Source organism: Hypomesus nipponensis, chromosome 17 (genome assembly GCF_054491055.1).
Source record: "Hypomesus nipponensis isolate SF chromosome 17, ASM5449105v1, whole genome shotgun sequence".
Taxonomy (NCBI): Eukaryota; Metazoa; Chordata; class Actinopteri; order Osmeriformes; family Osmeridae; genus Hypomesus; species Hypomesus nipponensis.
In genome coordinates, this window is record NC_140377.1 from 8,662,350 (window position 1) to 8,680,619 (window position 18,270).

The window sequence follows — 18,270 nt, forward strand, 5'->3', positions numbered from 1 at the left end:
ATTTCTCACTTGCACAAGTTCACATTCACTCAATTAAAATCCATAATCGTTTCTTTTGATATTTCATTTATTTTATAAAAAAGGAATGCAATTAACAAATTGTTTATGTACCTCTATTAGTGTTTAAGATTGTACCAAATTAACAGGCAGCGTGCTAATGGACACAAAGGCTATTGCACACAAGACATTCCATACAATAACAGAGTTCATACATACATACTGTACATAGATACATACATACATACTTACATACATAGTAATTCATATATCATAAAAAAACAGACAGGGTCAGGCAACAATGCTGAAGTGAAGTGATAGGTAAGATTTAACCAACTTAAACACATCGGTCTTAAAAATAAAAATAAAAGGGCGAGAGCAGATATTATGTAAGCTGCCAAAGTGCTTTTACTACTCCTACCAAATGAAGGTTGATGTCTGGATGGCATAAAACCTGCACAGAAACATGAAGCGTGTCAAAGGTATGTGTGACGACGTCAAACAACAGGAACCGTCAATGAACAACAGGACATCCTGTGGCTAACAGAAGTTGAGAGATTTGTAAGTCTACAGAGGATGAAGTGGTGGTCGACCTCCCACATAGCCTTGGAGCCGACTCGGAAACCGGAGTGCTCTCGATTTTGGGAAGAGAGGGATTTTTGAGAAGACTAAGACATGTTTACTCTGGACAGATCCCATTTCGTCCTATGTTTGACTGAAGTATTTGACAATTAAAACTGGATTATTTTTGGTAATGTGCTTTTTAAGACTTCACAGTGAGAGTGACCTACCCTGTTTATCCCACTCTCTGCACGTCAATAGATTATCAATGCACAATAGGCAATGATCAATAATACTGTCAACAATGGAGCTGCTGCCCCAAACACTTCATACTTACATTCAGCCTCAGTCCCCAGGAGGAAGGCACAGGTACACACTCCACAATGCAGCTGTGATGCAACAACGTTGTCACGACAACAGTCCCTCCAAGTTGAGAGTTGCTGGACAGCTGTCATTAAGTGAAATGTATCAGTGCTAACTCACTTCAGGAAATGTGCTTCCAGATTGGGCCTTCCTCTTAGGAAACTGTTAAGTTACAAAAGACAACAGTAAAAGCGAGAGGGACAGATTACAAGGGCAAAGAGGGAGGGGTAAGAATGTTAATGAGGAAGCTCGAACTGTAATATACCAGTAATATACACAGTATTTTTTTTACAAATGAGTTAGAATTTCATGCAATAATATGCAAGCAGAGTACTTTTTGCAGTTAATCAAAGGGTTGTATGCATGTTTATATAGAGACTATATAGCCCTGTTTAAGGGGTTAACTCATGGGGGTTGGCCGATGTGGAGTGAAGTGCTTACTAGAACAAGCCTAGGCTTCCTGTCTAATAGGCCTCAATACTGGATATAAAGGCCTCCTTTCCTCTGAGAAAATAACGTGGTTCGATCCTGGAACAGCCAACAGAAATAAACAATTGCACAATGCTTACATGTCCACAAAGTGCAATTTTTGAAAGCTTAATAACATTGATGTTAACGTATGTATTTGGTGTTGTGTATTTGGCTTTCAATAGAAGTCTGCATACCCGAAAACAAGCTGCTAAGTACAATAAGAACCATTACTTAAGAATCTCCATCAATGACTGTGATTGCTGAGACGAGCCACACATTTAAAACGTTGTTTTTTTTTTCTTTCACATTTCTGAACATTCTCTGCGATTGTAAATTCATGGAATCAAGCAGATTCACTCCAGGATGATTGTGTTGTCACGCTCTTACATGGGTGAATCAATATAATGTGAGTTCACACTGAAATGATTGTAATGAGAGAAGGGATTCATTGTAACCAGTCTCTGAACAGACAGTTGTTGTGTCCCCGCGTTCAGAAGGTTCCCAGGTGCGCTTTCATCCTTTTAAGTCTCTACACCTGCACACAACTCTCCTCCATGATCCACCACACACACACACCATCTTGTTCTCCTGCTAGCTCGCTCTCTCTCGCACACACACATCACCCATACATTCAGACAGATGTGAGCGTCGTGTCAGACACAGGTGGTGCAGTCCTGCATGATGGGAGTGGTCTGGTGTTCGTGCTTGTTGGTGCAGTGCTCCAGCGAGCTGGAACTCTTCAGGGGGACCAGGCAGCGATCGGTGGGGCGCCCGCTCTGCAGCAGGCCCCAGCAGCACAGCACGCGCAGGAACTCCTTCCTCATGTCCTTACTGCGGAGGGTGTAGATCACGGGGTTCAGCGCCGAGTTCAGAGTGGCAAAGCCAAAGAAGTAGTTGGCCTTGGACAGGACCGGGCACGAGTTCATCCTGCAGGAGGTGTCCAGGAGGAGGATGGTGAAGGCGGGCAGCCAGAACACGATGAAGACCCCCAGCACGATGGTGACCGTCTTCAGCAGGGCGTAGGCGGGGAAGTTGGTGGCCTCCTGGTGACTGGAGCGCACGATCAGGTAGATGCGCACGTAGAGGATGACGATGGAGAGGAGGATGATGCTGAAGATGGTCACCACGAACAAGATGTACTTCTTGGAGTAGAGGGGCAGCACGGCGGAGCACCGGGACATGTCGTCGATGCAGTTCCAGCCGATGATGGGAAGCCCACCGAGCAGGATGGAGGTGACCCAGCAGGCTCCGATCAGCAGGAACATGCGGCAGGTCTTGTTGGAGCCGTACACCTTCACCTTGGTAATGGCAATGTAGCGCTCTATGGCAATGGCCAGCAGGCTGAAGACCGAGGCCGCCAGGGCAATGAAAGCCGTGCCTTCTCGGATGAACCACTGCACTGGCACTAACTCAAAGGTCCTTCGGCCCGAGAGGAAGATATTGGCGATGTAGGCGGAACCTGCCAGAAGGTCGGAGAAGGCCAGGTTGCCGATGAAGAAGAACATGGCGGAGTGGAACTTCTTGTTCCGGAAGACCGCGATGAGTACCAGCAGGTTCTCCAGGATGATGATGCTGCAGAGCACCACGATGACGATGTTGATAGTGGGGAGCGCCGGCTTGTCCTGGGTCATTTCGTCCAGCTCCTTCGGGGTCATGTCCTTAGCGAAGGCATAGTAGTCGTGGATCAGGGTTCTGTTGTAGTACTGGGAATACTTGCTCTTCATGGCGACAGGGTGACAGAGCACGGCGGCTTTTCGACAAAGAGTCATTCACACGGCGGGAGGGAGGCGGCGTGTCTGGGCCGAAGGTCACGTCTCAGAGGCCCAGGAAGCCTTTCTGGGTCACCTGCACAGAAAGATGAGGGAGAGAGAGAGAGAGTTTGTGTCAGTTATTGTGAAATGATCCATTCGAATCTGGGTCAGATTTACTAAACAGCTGAATCAGTCGAGTCGATCTTTTATCATTTTTGCGGCGGCCTCCTTCAAAAAGACCAGGTGCTTGCTAGTTTTTACTAATAAAAGGGCCAGAGATTACACAACAAAACCATAAAGAACATGTGACTGTGAGCAATGCTGTGATGACAGTGTCCAGTGTTTCTACACGGCCACTCCGGCTAAACAAACCACCCAGTCAAGACAGTTGGAGCTGTTGTACAAGTAGAATGGAATGGCAACCGATACCGTCAGCGACTCCACTAACAGATTCCAGCAATACGTAATCCTCAACACGGACACACACAGTCAAACATTAGACTTGGTATCTCTCTGATGTAAGAGAGACATCAACGTTCAACTGGCTGGGATCGTCACTTGTCGCTAGAGCAAGTGATGCCGTGTCAGTCTGGAGTGCTAGGGCTCAGCCGGCAAGCAGGTCTCAGTCCACCGGGGGACATTCCGCTAACCCTGTCCAAGCACTCGGCTGTCAACACTCTTGATATAGCACGCCATTGTTGTGCGAGGCAGCGTTCCACTCCAGTGAGCTAGCTCTACCTCAGCACACGAGCCACGCCTCTCCATCTCAGCCCACTGGACGGCAGAGTCCCAAACCTGCTCTGGGTCAACTACCCGACAGGAGAGGATGGGCGCTTCTTGAACTCACAGCTCGTGAATAAAAGAGAACGTGGATGGGGCCGTACAGAATCTTTAATCCAATCGCGCGTGTGTGTGTGTATGTTCCTTGACGTTGCAGCCACAGCATTGAACACTAATGCATACTTGCCTAAACAAAGGAAAGAGGATCTGGAAATCGAATTAGGGCTTGTGTTGGTGTATTAACCATAGTGAAGGTAATGGGATCCCTCCGGGGCCCAGCTCTGAACGTAACCCAACACTGATGCGTCCGCCGCCCCTCTCCTCTCCCCTGGCTGGCTGTTGCCCCGCACTTCCACCATCCCTCTCCCCTCCCCTGTCTGGCTTTTGCCCTGCACCTCCACCATCCCTCTCCTTACCCCTGGCTGGCTGCTGCCCTGCCCACCTCTGTAGTGCAAACTGGGCCTGGGAGCTGCTGTATGTGACTCTAAATCCTGGTGAGACCGTGAGGGACTGGGAGTGAGAGAGCGCCCATGTGGAACGGCATCTGGACACAAAGGCAGGAATCTGAGACATCTCTTTGACGCACACGCACCTCCTCTCTCAATCCCTCCCTCCCGCCCTCTCGCTCGCCCCCCCTCTCTCTCACACTCTCTCACACTCTCTCACACTCTCTCACACACACACACACACACACACACACACACACACACCAGCATGTGCCAAGTCTTGGGACGTTTGCGACGCATTTACACACACACACCAAAGAAATAGACACTCTTAGCACCACACCAGTCCAGCTGCATATAGACAGATTCAACACCCAGCTTGTTCACGTTGCCAATAATAACCAGCATACCGTTTCCTCGCAGGAACAAAGAACAATAGCTTGTTCAGAGTGGAGAGCACTGCCCTCTCTCCTTATTATAGCCATTGTCGGATCACTGGTTGAACAGTCTTCCAGTATGCTACTGCAACTGGATTATGTCAGGATTAAACATGACTATCTTTTCAGAAACGCTATATACAGCTGCTTCCAAATCTCCAGTCTGAGTTCATAAAATGACAGAAATAAGGGGTTTTGAGCCTGGGCATGCTTGCCAGTCACATTGAGTAATCACATTAGGTTACATTACAGATCATTATATTGTTATTGTGGGATCACCCAAATCTAATAGGGCTCAACCGCAGACTCCATTCATCAGTCTGCCCAGAGACAAAGAGAGACAGCGTGTGGTTGGTCCATCTCAGTTTCCTTCCCTCTTCTTCATTTATCTGCTGTTTTAAACATGTTGTTTTTCTTGTGCTTTTGTTCATGTGTTTGGCATCTTAAGGCCCCCTGTCACCGTGGCGACCATGGCGTCTGTCACCGAGGAATCTGACAGCGTGTGAAACCTGATGGGCTGGTTTGGCCACAGTGCTTTGTCATGCCCGACCTGGCCCTGCTCCTAGCAGCCTGACGCTTTTGACATGACTGGCAGACAGTAGAGCAGACTCTACAAACACACACGCGTCATAATCTCAAGGCTGTAGACATAACAGAGGAACCGTGTGCCAAAAATGAGCGCACGGTCACACCACCTGTCCTCCCTCCCTCCCCCCCCCCCCTTCCTACCTGAAACAATAAGACACGATGAAAAGGACTCGGCGTCCTGTCAGCGCCGAGCGCCCACCCCCCCCCCCCCCCCCCGACACGCCAAGCCTCTCACACACGGAACAGAGACCGATACGTTAGGCCGCTGCAGATCCAGGCAGTCAAGCTGTGTGATGGGAGTCTACAGCAGGCTGTGTGCGTGTATAGCATACTGGTGATCCTCCACAACAAACACAAAAAGACAGGGTCTGTGACCATGATCTAGACTGCCAGAGGAGCAATGAGAAAACCACTTGATTACCACACCGTCTTAGCACAAACAACTGTAAAACCATACCATGACCAGTTTGCAGAATCGGTACTTTTGGCCAGAGCTATATTAAGGCGAGAGGAAACCAACATTCTGCACTTATGAAACAGTGTCAAAAGAGCTAACAAAGTGAGTGTGTGTGTGTGTGTGGGGGGGCAGGAGACAGGAAATCTCTGTCTGCCTGTCGCTTCTAACATCTCCATCCAGCCTTATATCTTCTACTTTTGAGAGCGCTTGTCCTCATGTCGTACGCTCGAGAATGGTGGATGAAAGGGCTGTGAAAGATGCTATCTCCAACCACAGCAGCCCGTTCGGCGTTTTCAACTTCCACCCGTCCTTTCCTAGCAAATAATGTGCAGTGGCAAGAGGAGTGCACTTACTTCCACAGGCGAATATTCAGACAGAATCATACGAAGGCGCTGTAACATGATCTTTGGTCGCTAATCCCATGAGGCAAAGTTCCCCCCTGTCCAGCCGTGACTGACAGCAGCACAAAAGGCCCCAGGTGTTGTTTGGCTTTCCCAACAGCACCTGATAAGCCCCAATTAGCAGCACGTCTGCTCCGAAGGTACCCCAGCAACAGTGCCATTACGCACCTGCTAGCCAAGCCATCATCAGGCAGCACGCCAATCTGGCTCCACTTTCTCCTGGGGAGAGCCTCACATACTGTATGGCACTGTCTGAGTGCTGGGAAAAAAAAGAAAAAGAAAACCTGCACATTTGCACGGATGCTCTGTTCAACACCCATGAGTGCATGCCTAAGTTGATAAACCTTGTCTGAGGTGACAGTGCAAACCAGCATTTCCATCTTATCTCTGTTTGCTTAGTAAAGAGTCATTATCTGCTCTTTCCGTCGCCCAGACACACTGCTCTCTGCCATCTGTCGATCACACTGGTCTCTCAGACTAAAGCTGCTGTATTGGCTACAGACATTCTCTGCAGCAGTCAAGGTTTCACTCCTAATCTCTCTCAGGCCTTTACCATTCCGGGCAGGGTATCTTCAATGCTCTTATTGGATGCCTCCCCTTCCATTATCGGCCCTAATGGCATTGTGGGCGAGTTCTGAGAGCATTCATAGAGCTGTCGTGGGTTGCGCGCAACACCTTAGCCACCCTGCCCCTCCCCCATCCCCCAACAGTCCCTGGCTGCCTGTTTTCACGACTGGGGGATCTTCTCTGTGAGCAGCGCTAGCTAGGAGCTGAGAGATGGTGCAATAATCCGTTGAAAAAGAGGAAATAAGACCAGAAAACGAAGCTGTGAGTCAATTATACATTTAGCAACCTTTCAGGGTACCGGTTCTTTTGACATGTGCTTATTTTTAGAGCCCTTTTTCTTCTATAAAGGCTGGCATCTGTGTGTGTGTGTGTGGTATGAAAACATGCAAACCACATACAACCCTAACCACAGGCTGGTTGAAGACCGCAGACAAGTTGTCCTATCACCTATGTTTCACCACAACTCGAGATGTTTAGAGGGAACCCACACATTCAACCTTTCTTTCCCCCCCCTCTCTCCATGACACACAGACACCTCCCCTCCCCAACTCTACTCAGCCTTCGTCAGCCACTGCACAACCAGCAGTTTGATGAGTCTCCCTCCTCACAAGTCATTACACACATGGGCACGTCAGGGCAGGCTCTACTGGAACACAGCGAGCAGTTAGCCACACGCCTCTAGCCTGTCCTCACTGGTGCTATAGCAGGTGGCAGCAGGGTGGCTGTCAGCCCATCCCTAATGCCCCAGGACTCTGGTCATGGACTCATTTCACACTGGCACGGCAGCAGCATTGATCGACAACAGACAGTTCTCCTAGCTCGGGCAGGAGTGTTCCAAGTTCCCAGAACTGCAGTGGCAGTAGCTAGACTAGGGGGGGGGTTACACCGGGGTAGGGCTCAAAGAGCCCAGAGCAAGGTCGGGATATAAACAGGATCGTGGTTGCATCCACGTACTGAACATGACCTTGGGCACGGTGCCGTCGATCGGGTTTGTAGGGGTCTATACCTTCAATGGTTCATGGGAAGTACTAGGCTCGCTGACTGCAGACTAGTATCCATGGACGACGTGGGATTGATCTCTCTTGTGAGACACGCGTAAGCCCCCTGTAAGGGCTCTTTGACCCTCGGGGGGATTCTCGGCCATGCGGTCTCAGATGAAGCTGGTGTTTCTGGGGAGATAGGGTGCCGTCAGAGGAGGGCTACCGTTCCTCGTCCTCTTCTGGGCTCTTATCTGTCCTTCACGCTTCAGTGCCGACAGGCACGCTGATAACACAGCTAGCCAAGAGACCCAGGGGATCCACAAACAGATACAACCGACACCAAAATAACAAATTGCAACTGGAGTATGACTGCAGTGAGAGAGGACACTAGTCACTTCTCATTGCCGGTCTGCCTGCCCTTCCTCCCCACACAACCCCCCCCCCCCTCCCCCCTTCCGAAAAAAATATTTTGTCTACATTTTTTACAGACAAACACCAAAACTTGTTTTCTTCTTCTATTTTTTTCTTAATCTGCAGACCACGGTCTGGTGTGCCTAGATATAACATTACAGATCCCCGGGAGTTCCTCTTCTCAACAAATGAAACAAACTCATTCTCCAGGTGGCTATGAAATACAAATATTACGCACCTATGATTTGATTTCTGAAACACCACAGTAGAGGGCTGGCTGTTATGTTGAGGAGAAAACACCAAAGCATGGGCATAGTGCAGAGGCGAGAGAGAGATGAGAGATTGTGGACCATTCTAGAACAGCTAAATGTTCACCGGGGGTGGTGGACAGAGAGTAGAAAACGATTTTGAGAGAGCGAGAGAGCGAGAGCGAGAGAGCGAGAGCGAGAGCGAGAGCGAGAGAGAGAGAGAGAGAGAGAGGAAGACTGAGGAGGAAGAGAGGTTGTTTCTGTGTCATTCTGTGACTTGTACTGTCGAGAGGCGGAACAGACTCGAGATACGAGATGGAGGCCTGCGATATCTCACAGTTTTGAGCTCTGAGAGGAATTCCACAGGGGGAGCTGCACAGTGGAAAAAGAAGAAAAAAAACACAGCTGAAAAATGTCTTTGTTGCTTTGTGTAAACTTGCCAAACCATGTCTCAGACAAGCACTATTCACTGTCGGTTAGCTTAACCAAACTGTTCAATTCAGATATATAGTATATAAAATATCGGTGAAGTCGTTATTTTAATGCATCCCTTTCATGATGGTATCTTATCAGTGACAGGGAGAGATAAATCAAAGAGGAAGAAATCCAGTTATTCATCAGATAAGATCAGACTTGAGCCATTTGTCTTCTGCTCACAGAAAGGGTGTTTTTCTAAGATAGCAGGCCATGCTTGCAACTCCAGTGAAAACACATGCCTTCCTCATCCCAGGTCCGTTATTATGGTAATTCCAAAACAGCATCATTCTTGGGACTTCATTATAATCGTGTTGAAGCTGCCTGGTATTAGGAGCGTCTCTTATCATGTAATTGGGGATTAACTTTCCCCTCATCAGACTCGTGACAGTTTGAGCACAGCCTCTTCTGAGGGTCTTGTCTGCAAGCACAGTTCAGTCGGACGGGTGGAGCGATGCTCAGTAGATGCAACTTCACCCTCATCGCATCTCCCAACTCTCTATCTCTCTCCCTGTCTGGGACTCGTGTCATGGTTTGTTTACAGCAGCCGTTTACGTGCTGCTGGTGGCCCTACACTGAGAGTGGGAGCAATCGGGAACAAAGAGCCACGTAGAGTGGGGTGTTGTGAAGTAACCCCCGTGATCGACAGCCCCCCCAATCTGCCCCACAGGGGGGCACGCTCGCCGAGGGGTGGGCGCCTTTGAGGCAATTACTGGAATACATTCACCCTCGGACCATCCCTGTCATCCCCCGCCACATAGTTATCCCTAATTATTCATAGTATTACGATGCAAAACTGTGCATGTCTGCCTTTCATCACCCAGGCTGATTTACAGACAGAATCTCCGTGTCCCCAACCCTGTCTTCTTCTCGTACGCTCAAACTTACCACAGAGACCTAAAGAAGAGGCCACAAAGGTGATTAAGAGCACATCAGGAAGTATGTATTTAGAGCTACTTCTTTGAGGCAAATGTGTTCTTTCGATGCCACATTCAGTTGTCATTGCAGCACGGCCTGAAGCTAGTTGTCTGCAGTCAGCTTCATGCACAATGTGATCTGTAGAACGTAGCCTACAGCTGACTGAGCTCTTGCAAACTGACAAGTGGTTAGGCTGTCGAGTCAAAATCACACCTTTCTGAGAAACGAGTGAGAAACATCCAGCTGTGAAGTTTGTTCCATACAGTGTGTCTGAGCTGTGGTGCAGCGCGGAACCAACCGGGGGTGGGGGGGGGATATTTAGGCCTGTCTGAAACACTTCCTGGACGGAAAAAGATGTATGCAGACACGTGGTGAGAAACGGAGGGGGGGGGGGGGGGGGCATTGGGGTTTGCTGGATCAGACCTGGCTGGTTTCAATCCGAATAATGTGGAATAATGTGTGCTTTTATTGGGGCCGGGTCTGAGCTGGAGCCTGCAGACGCAGTTCTCGCCTCAGGTTTCAGCAGGGCCTGCTATTCTCACACCTTGCCGTGTTGTTGTCTACACAGTCAGGTATCCCTTAATGAATGGCCTTGAATGCACATTCAACTACTCATTGTCCCGGCTCCCTTCTCCTATTCTGCCTCGTCCCCTAGACCTTGGGACTCCACCTAGGCTCACGTGAGGGCAAGAGACGAGAGAAATTGATCTCGCAGGAACAATACAATAACATGAGCGCACACTGGCATGTGTGTGTGTGCGCGCATGAGGGTCCACTCTCATGCGCTCTGATGTTGTCATGCATGCATGATAACAGCCCATTGCTGTGTCTATCGATGTGTGTGCGAGAGTGTGGGTGAGTGTATAGGGGGGTGGGGGTGTATGCGAGTGACTTCCCAGAAATGACCAACGTTTGTGCGTGTGTGCGTGCGTGCGTGCCCGTGTGTGAGTCATGGGATGCCCCAACCATGGGAAGATGGGTGGTACAGGAGAGCAGAAGGGGGGGGGGGAGATGGGGAAGGCGAAAAAAAAACCAAGGTCCTGCACAAAAACAAAACAAAGGAAAGAAATGATCTGGCTGGATGCAGTTCGATTTAACGCAGCTCTGTTGTCAGAGAAAGCCATGGTTGCCTGAGAGAAAACAGTGTTGTAACCAGTCACTATCACACAACCAAGATTGAAACAAAGACAGAAGTTGGTCTGGACCAAACAATAACCACAACTGCCACAGACCTCCCCTAATAACAGACCAAATCAACAGTCCCTGAGTACATATAGTAGTGGTGATGGCCGTTGTTCCATATCTTCACCGTGAACTGAAAAGTAGATAACATTTAGGGGGAGAAGGAGAGTGAACACTGTCGGGCTTCTTTCCATACTGCTCAGAGTTATGGGGTTCTGGGAAATGTTGCGACCATTTTACAGCCTTGTTATATCCTTCACAGTTTACAGGACGCACGTACAGTCTTTGTATGAAATACAGTAGAGCTTTCTGTAATGAGATCCGGTGTATGCCTGACAGTATGACATTTGCAACACCAATACGTTGAAGTTTGATCACAGCTGGATCCATTTATTTTAAAATTATACGTGACCATTTTGAATAAAATGGTTGCGAAAGAGCACAATGACGTAATGGTGTGCATTGTGAATTGTGACACGGTTGGATGCTAACACACTGTGGGAGTGTCACGTGACATCATGTCATGCAACTGATACTTTGCCTTTGACCCTGACTCTTTGGGAGAAATGTGGACACAGTGTCTTGCCAATTGTCAATTAGGACAGACACCATCTCAATCTTCATGAGCTATGCTAACTCCTATATGGTGTGTGTATGGTGTGTTTGCTTTACTGCTAATGGGACAGGTCAACTTCACTTCATTGCAGGGTAAACAACCTAACAGCTACGTCGGACAATGTAGGTCATGTCAACACCTCATCCGTCTTTCTTCTAAGAAAGTATTCCTTAGCCGAGACCAACTTTTTACCTCCAAGTCACTAAGCTGGTTCAACGCCGCTCTTCAGCCTAAGCTCCTTCCTTCTAGACAGAGTAATCACTGAGGACTGGCTCTAAGGCCTCAACTCCCTCCTTTAACATCCCCTCTTTTGTGGGGGGGGGGGGTGAAGTAAGGCTTCTCTCCAGCTGCACAAACAAAGCTAGACAGGATAACAAAGGATGCCAGAAAAGGAGGAGTTGGAGGGGGCTCCGAAAACCCTCTGTTTCTAAATGTGTACCTGCTCCAACATCCCTGCAACCTGACTGCTGCGACTGACCAGACATCAGGGAACCACAACATGACCACATGGATAAACTATGCTGCTACCGCCGGCAAGAGATGCTCAATCAACTCTTATTCATAAAGCACACAAAAAAACGGCATACGTACGTACAGCTTGCTAAGTGTTTTCTCGTGTCTTCCGAAACCACAATAGCAACCAAAAGCTAAAAACACAGAATTGCATTTGAATGATGGCTCATCTAAGTGCCAAGGATGGCGAGATTCCAAAAAGTCCAAACACTCCCTTACACTTGGACAAAGTTTGGCTGGCCAATGCTTCAAAAATATGATACTCCTGAAGCCAAAATAGCATTACTACAAAGACAGGATCTTTTGAGCAAAGTTCCTGCCATCATGTTTCAGGAAATCCTGGCCTGTCACTACAAGCATTAGTGTCTAACCATTTCAGGTCCAATAGATGGCGGAAGTCAATGGAGAAGGTGTAATGAGACTCTGTAAAGCTGCTAGGGGATTTTTGTGAGGGAATAACAGACAGTCCTTTCCCAAAATAGGCAAAACCTTCACTCTGTAGAGAAAATCCGCTCAAGTAAATATTCATCAAGTATTCCTAACACTGCTTCAGTGTCGGTAGGACAGATTAGTTTTTTTTTTTGTGGATGCCTGTTTGCGTTTGTGTGTGTTTGCAGACTGTATTTTACTGATCACTCCCTTTTTCTCTTGGCCTCGTTTCAATACGTTTCATGCTGTCGGCTGTCTGTTGTGACTTGCACTCCGGCAGCAACAGAAGGCGTTTATTTTGCTCCACCGACCCGCCACACCCAATGGGAGCTCCAGCTAAAATCAGCCTGAGCAGCTCAGATGGCTGCGGCACCGCTGAGCAGAACTATTAATATCACTGCGGCAAACCCGCAATGACTCCATAGTAGTCGACACAACATTCCAAGATCTAGGATCTTAGCTGTTGTTATCTGAATGTAATGGACTGACCTGTGGACACCTAGGACTGTTTCGAGTTAACCAGCTTAAAGCCCAAACCTTTTGGGGAAAGTTTGCTTTGTTGTGGTCCTCTGATCTTTCACAGCTAGCGGCCCTCGGCTATGGCCTACCAAGTACTGTGTGTGTGGACAACAAAAGAAGTCAGTCTCCCTGAGGAAAAGCCGTCTCACTGTTTCCTTTTAGCAGCCTCTCCCAGGCCCATGTTGAAACCCGAGCGTCCTTCAGGGATGGCCCCACCCACACCAAACACATCCCGTCCGTCAACCTCCACATGACCCAGCCCATGAATCCCACACGTCAAGTTCCCACCACAGAATTATCATTCATTTATTTATCCATGCGTTTACTCCTCCATCTGTTTATTTGTTCACCAACGTATTCGACTTCACTTCTCACGCACTCCTTGCCGTCTCCGCTCAGCGGAGTCCCCGTTGCAGATGTGACCCCCAGAACACAGGGCGGTGTTTAGGGGGACTAGACCACGGAGCACTGAACTGGGTGGGCAACAGCGCCCAGACGACTCCTGACCTCATGATGTCATGTTCTGCTGGACTAAACCAGTCTCACAGTGGTCTGACATAATGGCTTTTAGAGTGACTCTATAAGGCCTGCTAAGCTCGGAACCATGTGTGCCAGACCAGGGGTTCTTCTCACGGCTTTCTGAAGCTGGTAATGCTTTTAACGGCACCCTAGGACACCGTCTCTCTGCCCGGGGACGGAGCGAGTGTGTGAACGAGTGTGTGAGGAGGGCTAGCGGCGGTCAGCGGTGGCAGCCTGGCTGGTTTTGTTCCGGTGTAATGAGCCGCGACATCACATGGTGCTGAACGCAGACGGCAAGCTGCCCGCATCAGGGACCATCTCCAGTCAGTCCACACACAGCATTCTGGGGGAGCCAATCAATGTCTACTATAGAACCCAACACCCCCCTGCCCCCAGTAGTACCTATACACATCCATACCCCAAAATCAATCGATACAAATCTTGATACAACATCAAGCTTGACAATGAAACTGCAGACAAAACCATTCAACACTTAATGTTCCTCTGCTCTGGGCCCGTCTCCCACTTCACTCCTTCTAAAATGATATTATCACGGAGAAACGTTTGCTCATCTCTATGTGGTGTTTGAGACCCTGTGGCTCCCAAGTGCATTTGAGCGTTCATTTTATAGCCACTGCTGAAGCTTGAGATAATGCTATCACCAGCTTTTGAGAGGGTCTTGTTGCTCCACACTGAGAAGAACAACTATCCCCAAGAGAAAAAGGGAAAGACGGATGGGTGGCTTTATCTGGGTAATAAACACGAGTTCCTCTTCCTTATCAGCTTATCTCACTGTGATTCGGGAAATCTCTTAACAGAAGGTGTTGCATGACTATATAGCCAACACCTCTTTCTCACTGTACAGTGTTTTTGTAAAGCTCATCTTTCTCAGCACAGGGACACGAATCACAATGAATTTCATTGTCAGCATGACACAATAGGTAATTCCATTCAAAATGATAAAACACACACTAGCTCTGACCTTCGCTTAACACAGCTCATTTGGATCCAGTTCAACACACAGTTACAGTATAACCAGATACCTGAAAAACACTGTAATTTTAGCTAATGTTTAACAGACATCAACAGAACTGTAGTAGGCGTCGACATCTGGCTTCAAACAGAAAACTGTGAATGTGCAGCTAGCAGGTTTCAGTCAATTGAAAAATAACCATGGTTGATCCAACGTATCTAAATTATAACTAAAAATCTAAACTAACACATTAAGCAATTTGGTGTAGATGTTTCAGATTAATTTAGAAGGTGTGGTGCGTCACTGTTATCAAACGCGCAATTGACCATCGTGGAAAACTGATCCACTTCGGCAAGATGGTATAATGGGATCTTTTGTCTTATTAATACATCCTCTCAGCACAATGCAGCCTATACAATGAAGGGATGAGCAAACCTCGGCAACACCGTAGGGGGTGCGGTGGGTCTTGCAACGGCTACAATACGTGAAGCCCCGCTGCGAGCAAACGCCAGGGAGTTCAGCGTGCCTCAACACTATCCTACCACAATGAAGATTGTGCAGCGCTAATCTGTGAACAGTGGCCAGTTTCTTTGCTAATATTTAACACTGCTGTTATTCGTTGACTACCGCGACACAAACATATGTGACAAAGCAAATAGAAAAGAGTAAAGAAACAGCTGACAGTGGATTTTGCTGAATAGCAGTCTAACAGATCAGTTAAGATATTATTAGGCAATAGTGTGTTGATTCTCTTGCCATGTTGTTATTGTGTAGTGGAGACTATCATGCCTAGATCATGTTGATAGTTTATCTGGGAAACCTCGTGTAAGCAATCCCAATTGACCCTACTCAATCCAATGGTTACCATTACCACAAGTGTATTTTACATTCAGTTGATCGCGATGTAACACATTAAATAGGCACATTTTTATATATAAAAAATTGCAACACGTGCGATGTCATGTGTGCTGCAAAAGCTATAATTTGTATAGGCTTAATTTACGTTACATATCCTGATCACTCACCCCATGTGCAATGTCGAACGGCTCAGCGTAACAGCAGTCCGTATAATCAGTGTCTTCAACAAAGTTTTATCATGTGGCTAGTTTCCCAATCCTTTTACGAAATTGACCCCGTCTGCGCGCTCTTCTGGCGATCAGTACAATTTGAAATTATTAGAAGTTTCGCAGACAATTGGGCAGTCCTGTTTTTGTAACTGGTGGATCCATTCCTGTAACCTCTCTTTCAAAATCCAAATGTTTCGACTCTTACGATAACTGGTTGTTTTTAGTTGAAAAGGGGCATATAAGAGAATGCCTCAGACTTTTGCTAAGGCTAACACTTTCTCTTTTGTTGCTGTATTCTCCGTGTCCGTCTGACTGTGCCTGCATTAACTCGGAGAACAACAGCTCCATAGGCTATGGGAAAGTCAGGGAGGAGCGCGCTCACACACATACACCAACACTACCACGGCTTCTTCTGGGTTAATGGCATAACAAACCATGGACTCATTTACTCTATCGACTGTAAAAATAGTATGGGTTCCACTGGCAAGACATGCAAGGTTAAGGCTACTCGAAAAAAATACATGAACACATTTAATTTTATTTGTACTCAATAATGTCTCTAAAATGTGAAGGCGAACAGTCACGTGTATGTAGTCTATTTTTCTCTCAATACAAATTAAGTCCAGATGTTTCATCCTTTATGTTCCACCTCCTCACTTCCTCTCCTCTTTCCGTGCTTTAAGTCTCCCATTGAGAGTTGTGACTCGACCACTGCAAAGGTATATCTCTGGGGTCCATTCCCTTGTTGACCTCTGCTTTAAAAGCTGTCTTGGTTGTCATGGACATATCACTGTTATCACGACACAACCCGATAAAAGTAGCTGCTTCTGACTGCAAGCATTTAGCCTACCTATTTTTCAAAGCTAACTTTATTTAAAATGCTTACAGTTATGGAATCAGTAATATACATTAACGTATTTGATGACACTTTTTTGTGTAATTTAAAGTGTATACTTAACTTTTTTATAAAGTCAATTTTTTATGGACTTTGTCTGTTTTAAATGTTTTGAATTGCAGTATGACTGTAGGTCTACTAAGGTAGGTGAAGTAGTGGCATTAGGTACAAACCTCAAGACAATGATGCAGAATGGCATCATACGCATCATCATGAAACCTAGACTACCTTTCAGGTCCTCACATATACCCATACAAGCAAGTGTTGGGTGAGATACGTCAGTACAAGGAATGACTGCTGTTATGTCTCCCACTCTCCCAGTGATTCATATCAGTCTGCATGACAGAGTTGTGGAGAGAGCTGCAGCTGTGAGGAAAGACATGATCATGATGTGGCAATCCCCCACCCCCACTGGCCACTTATCTGTCCACCCACCCACCTTTACAGATCCTGTGTAGGACGATCTCACTCATAAATGGGGGAAATTGTGAAATCACTGCTCATTTGTTTCAATTTTGTTCCATTCGCTCTTATGTTCTGAAAGACAAAACTGACAAACACTTCTTCCATTCTTTTTTTTCATCTACAGTGTATCCTTCCATCCGTATGTTGGCAGGTTTCGTAGACAGTGAGGAATTAGGAAAGCTCATAGACAGCCTCTGAGCTCTTTATGACGGGACAAGTTTCAGACTGCTAGTGTTCCACTGAGGAACCCCTGCATCTCCCACTTAGCTCAGGGGAGGGGTCAAGGCCTGACCTCACTTCCTGTAGAGGCTGTACTCACAAGCATTCCTTTGTCTGTGAGAATGTGACTGGGCTCCAGGGACTCCCCACATCTGGCAGCTGTTATTACCTCCCCTATCAAGTCCCACAGGACGACCAACATGTAGACCGCTCTGGAGGAGCACCCCAAAAGCCCCACAAACTGAACCCATCAGGTTAGCGTAGCGAGGGGACTGGGCCTGCTTGCATACCACCTGTTGGTGTTTCCTGGTACTGTAGACAGACTGGTGTTGATAGTTTTTTTGATTTATTCAAATTCTTTTTTTAATTGATGGAGACAGTTAGAGAGAGACAGGAAAACAATGAGAGGGGAAGACAGCAAATGGCCTGAGCCAGGGTTAATCAAATCTTGGTCCCTGCATTATATCCTTTATCTTAGTGGTACTACATGCTCTACCCGGTGACACATTTTACTAGCAATGTCACGTAAGCTATTGCACACCAACAAATGGCTTTCTTGAATGTCAGTATGAATTGCTTCAAAGCAAACTGTGGTTACCTGACTCTTCTATAACCTTGTCATCTACTCAACAGTCAAACAAAAATGTTCACATAAATGAAACCAAGTGCGTGCATTTTCAGTTCCAGGATGACAGGAAACGAGTTTCATGAAAGGCAAACTATCCTCACAAGACTCAGAAACGTTTTTTTGTAATTCTACTTTTAGTTCCTGGCTTACACTGTGGACGTTATTACAATATGTATACACAATTTACTTGACTTAATTGAAAAAGGAATTTTCTACACATACACTTCACCAATTGTGTTCAGTGAACATGTGTGCATTGTATGCTAAACAGGTCAGTATTGTACATTAGCACAAACACTAATGGTAAGAGATCCAGTTGCTCAACAGCAATGTATAGACTGATGTACCTTTCCTAGGTTACAATTTCATATGTAAGTAAATACTTCTCTAAAGTA

General features: G+C 47.0%; 1 protein-coding gene across 1 annotated transcript; it reads right to left on the minus strand.

Moving 5' to 3' along the window:
- Positions 1 to 49: 49 nt before the first annotated feature.
- Positions 50 to 16,137, minus strand: s1pr2 (sphingosine-1-phosphate receptor 2). The gene is made up of 2 exons (XM_084678621.1): positions 15,627 to 16,137; positions 50 to 3,237 (listed from the first exon to the last, which is right to left on the minus strand). Exon 2 carries the CDS (start codon positions 3,159 to 3,161, stop codon positions 2,046 to 2,048), a length of 1,116 nt encoding a protein of 371 aa, XP_084534747.1. The 5' UTR covers positions 3,162 to 3,237; positions 15,627 to 16,137; the 3' UTR covers positions 50 to 2,045.
- Between the last annotated feature and the right edge of the window lie 2,133 nt (positions 16,138 to 18,270).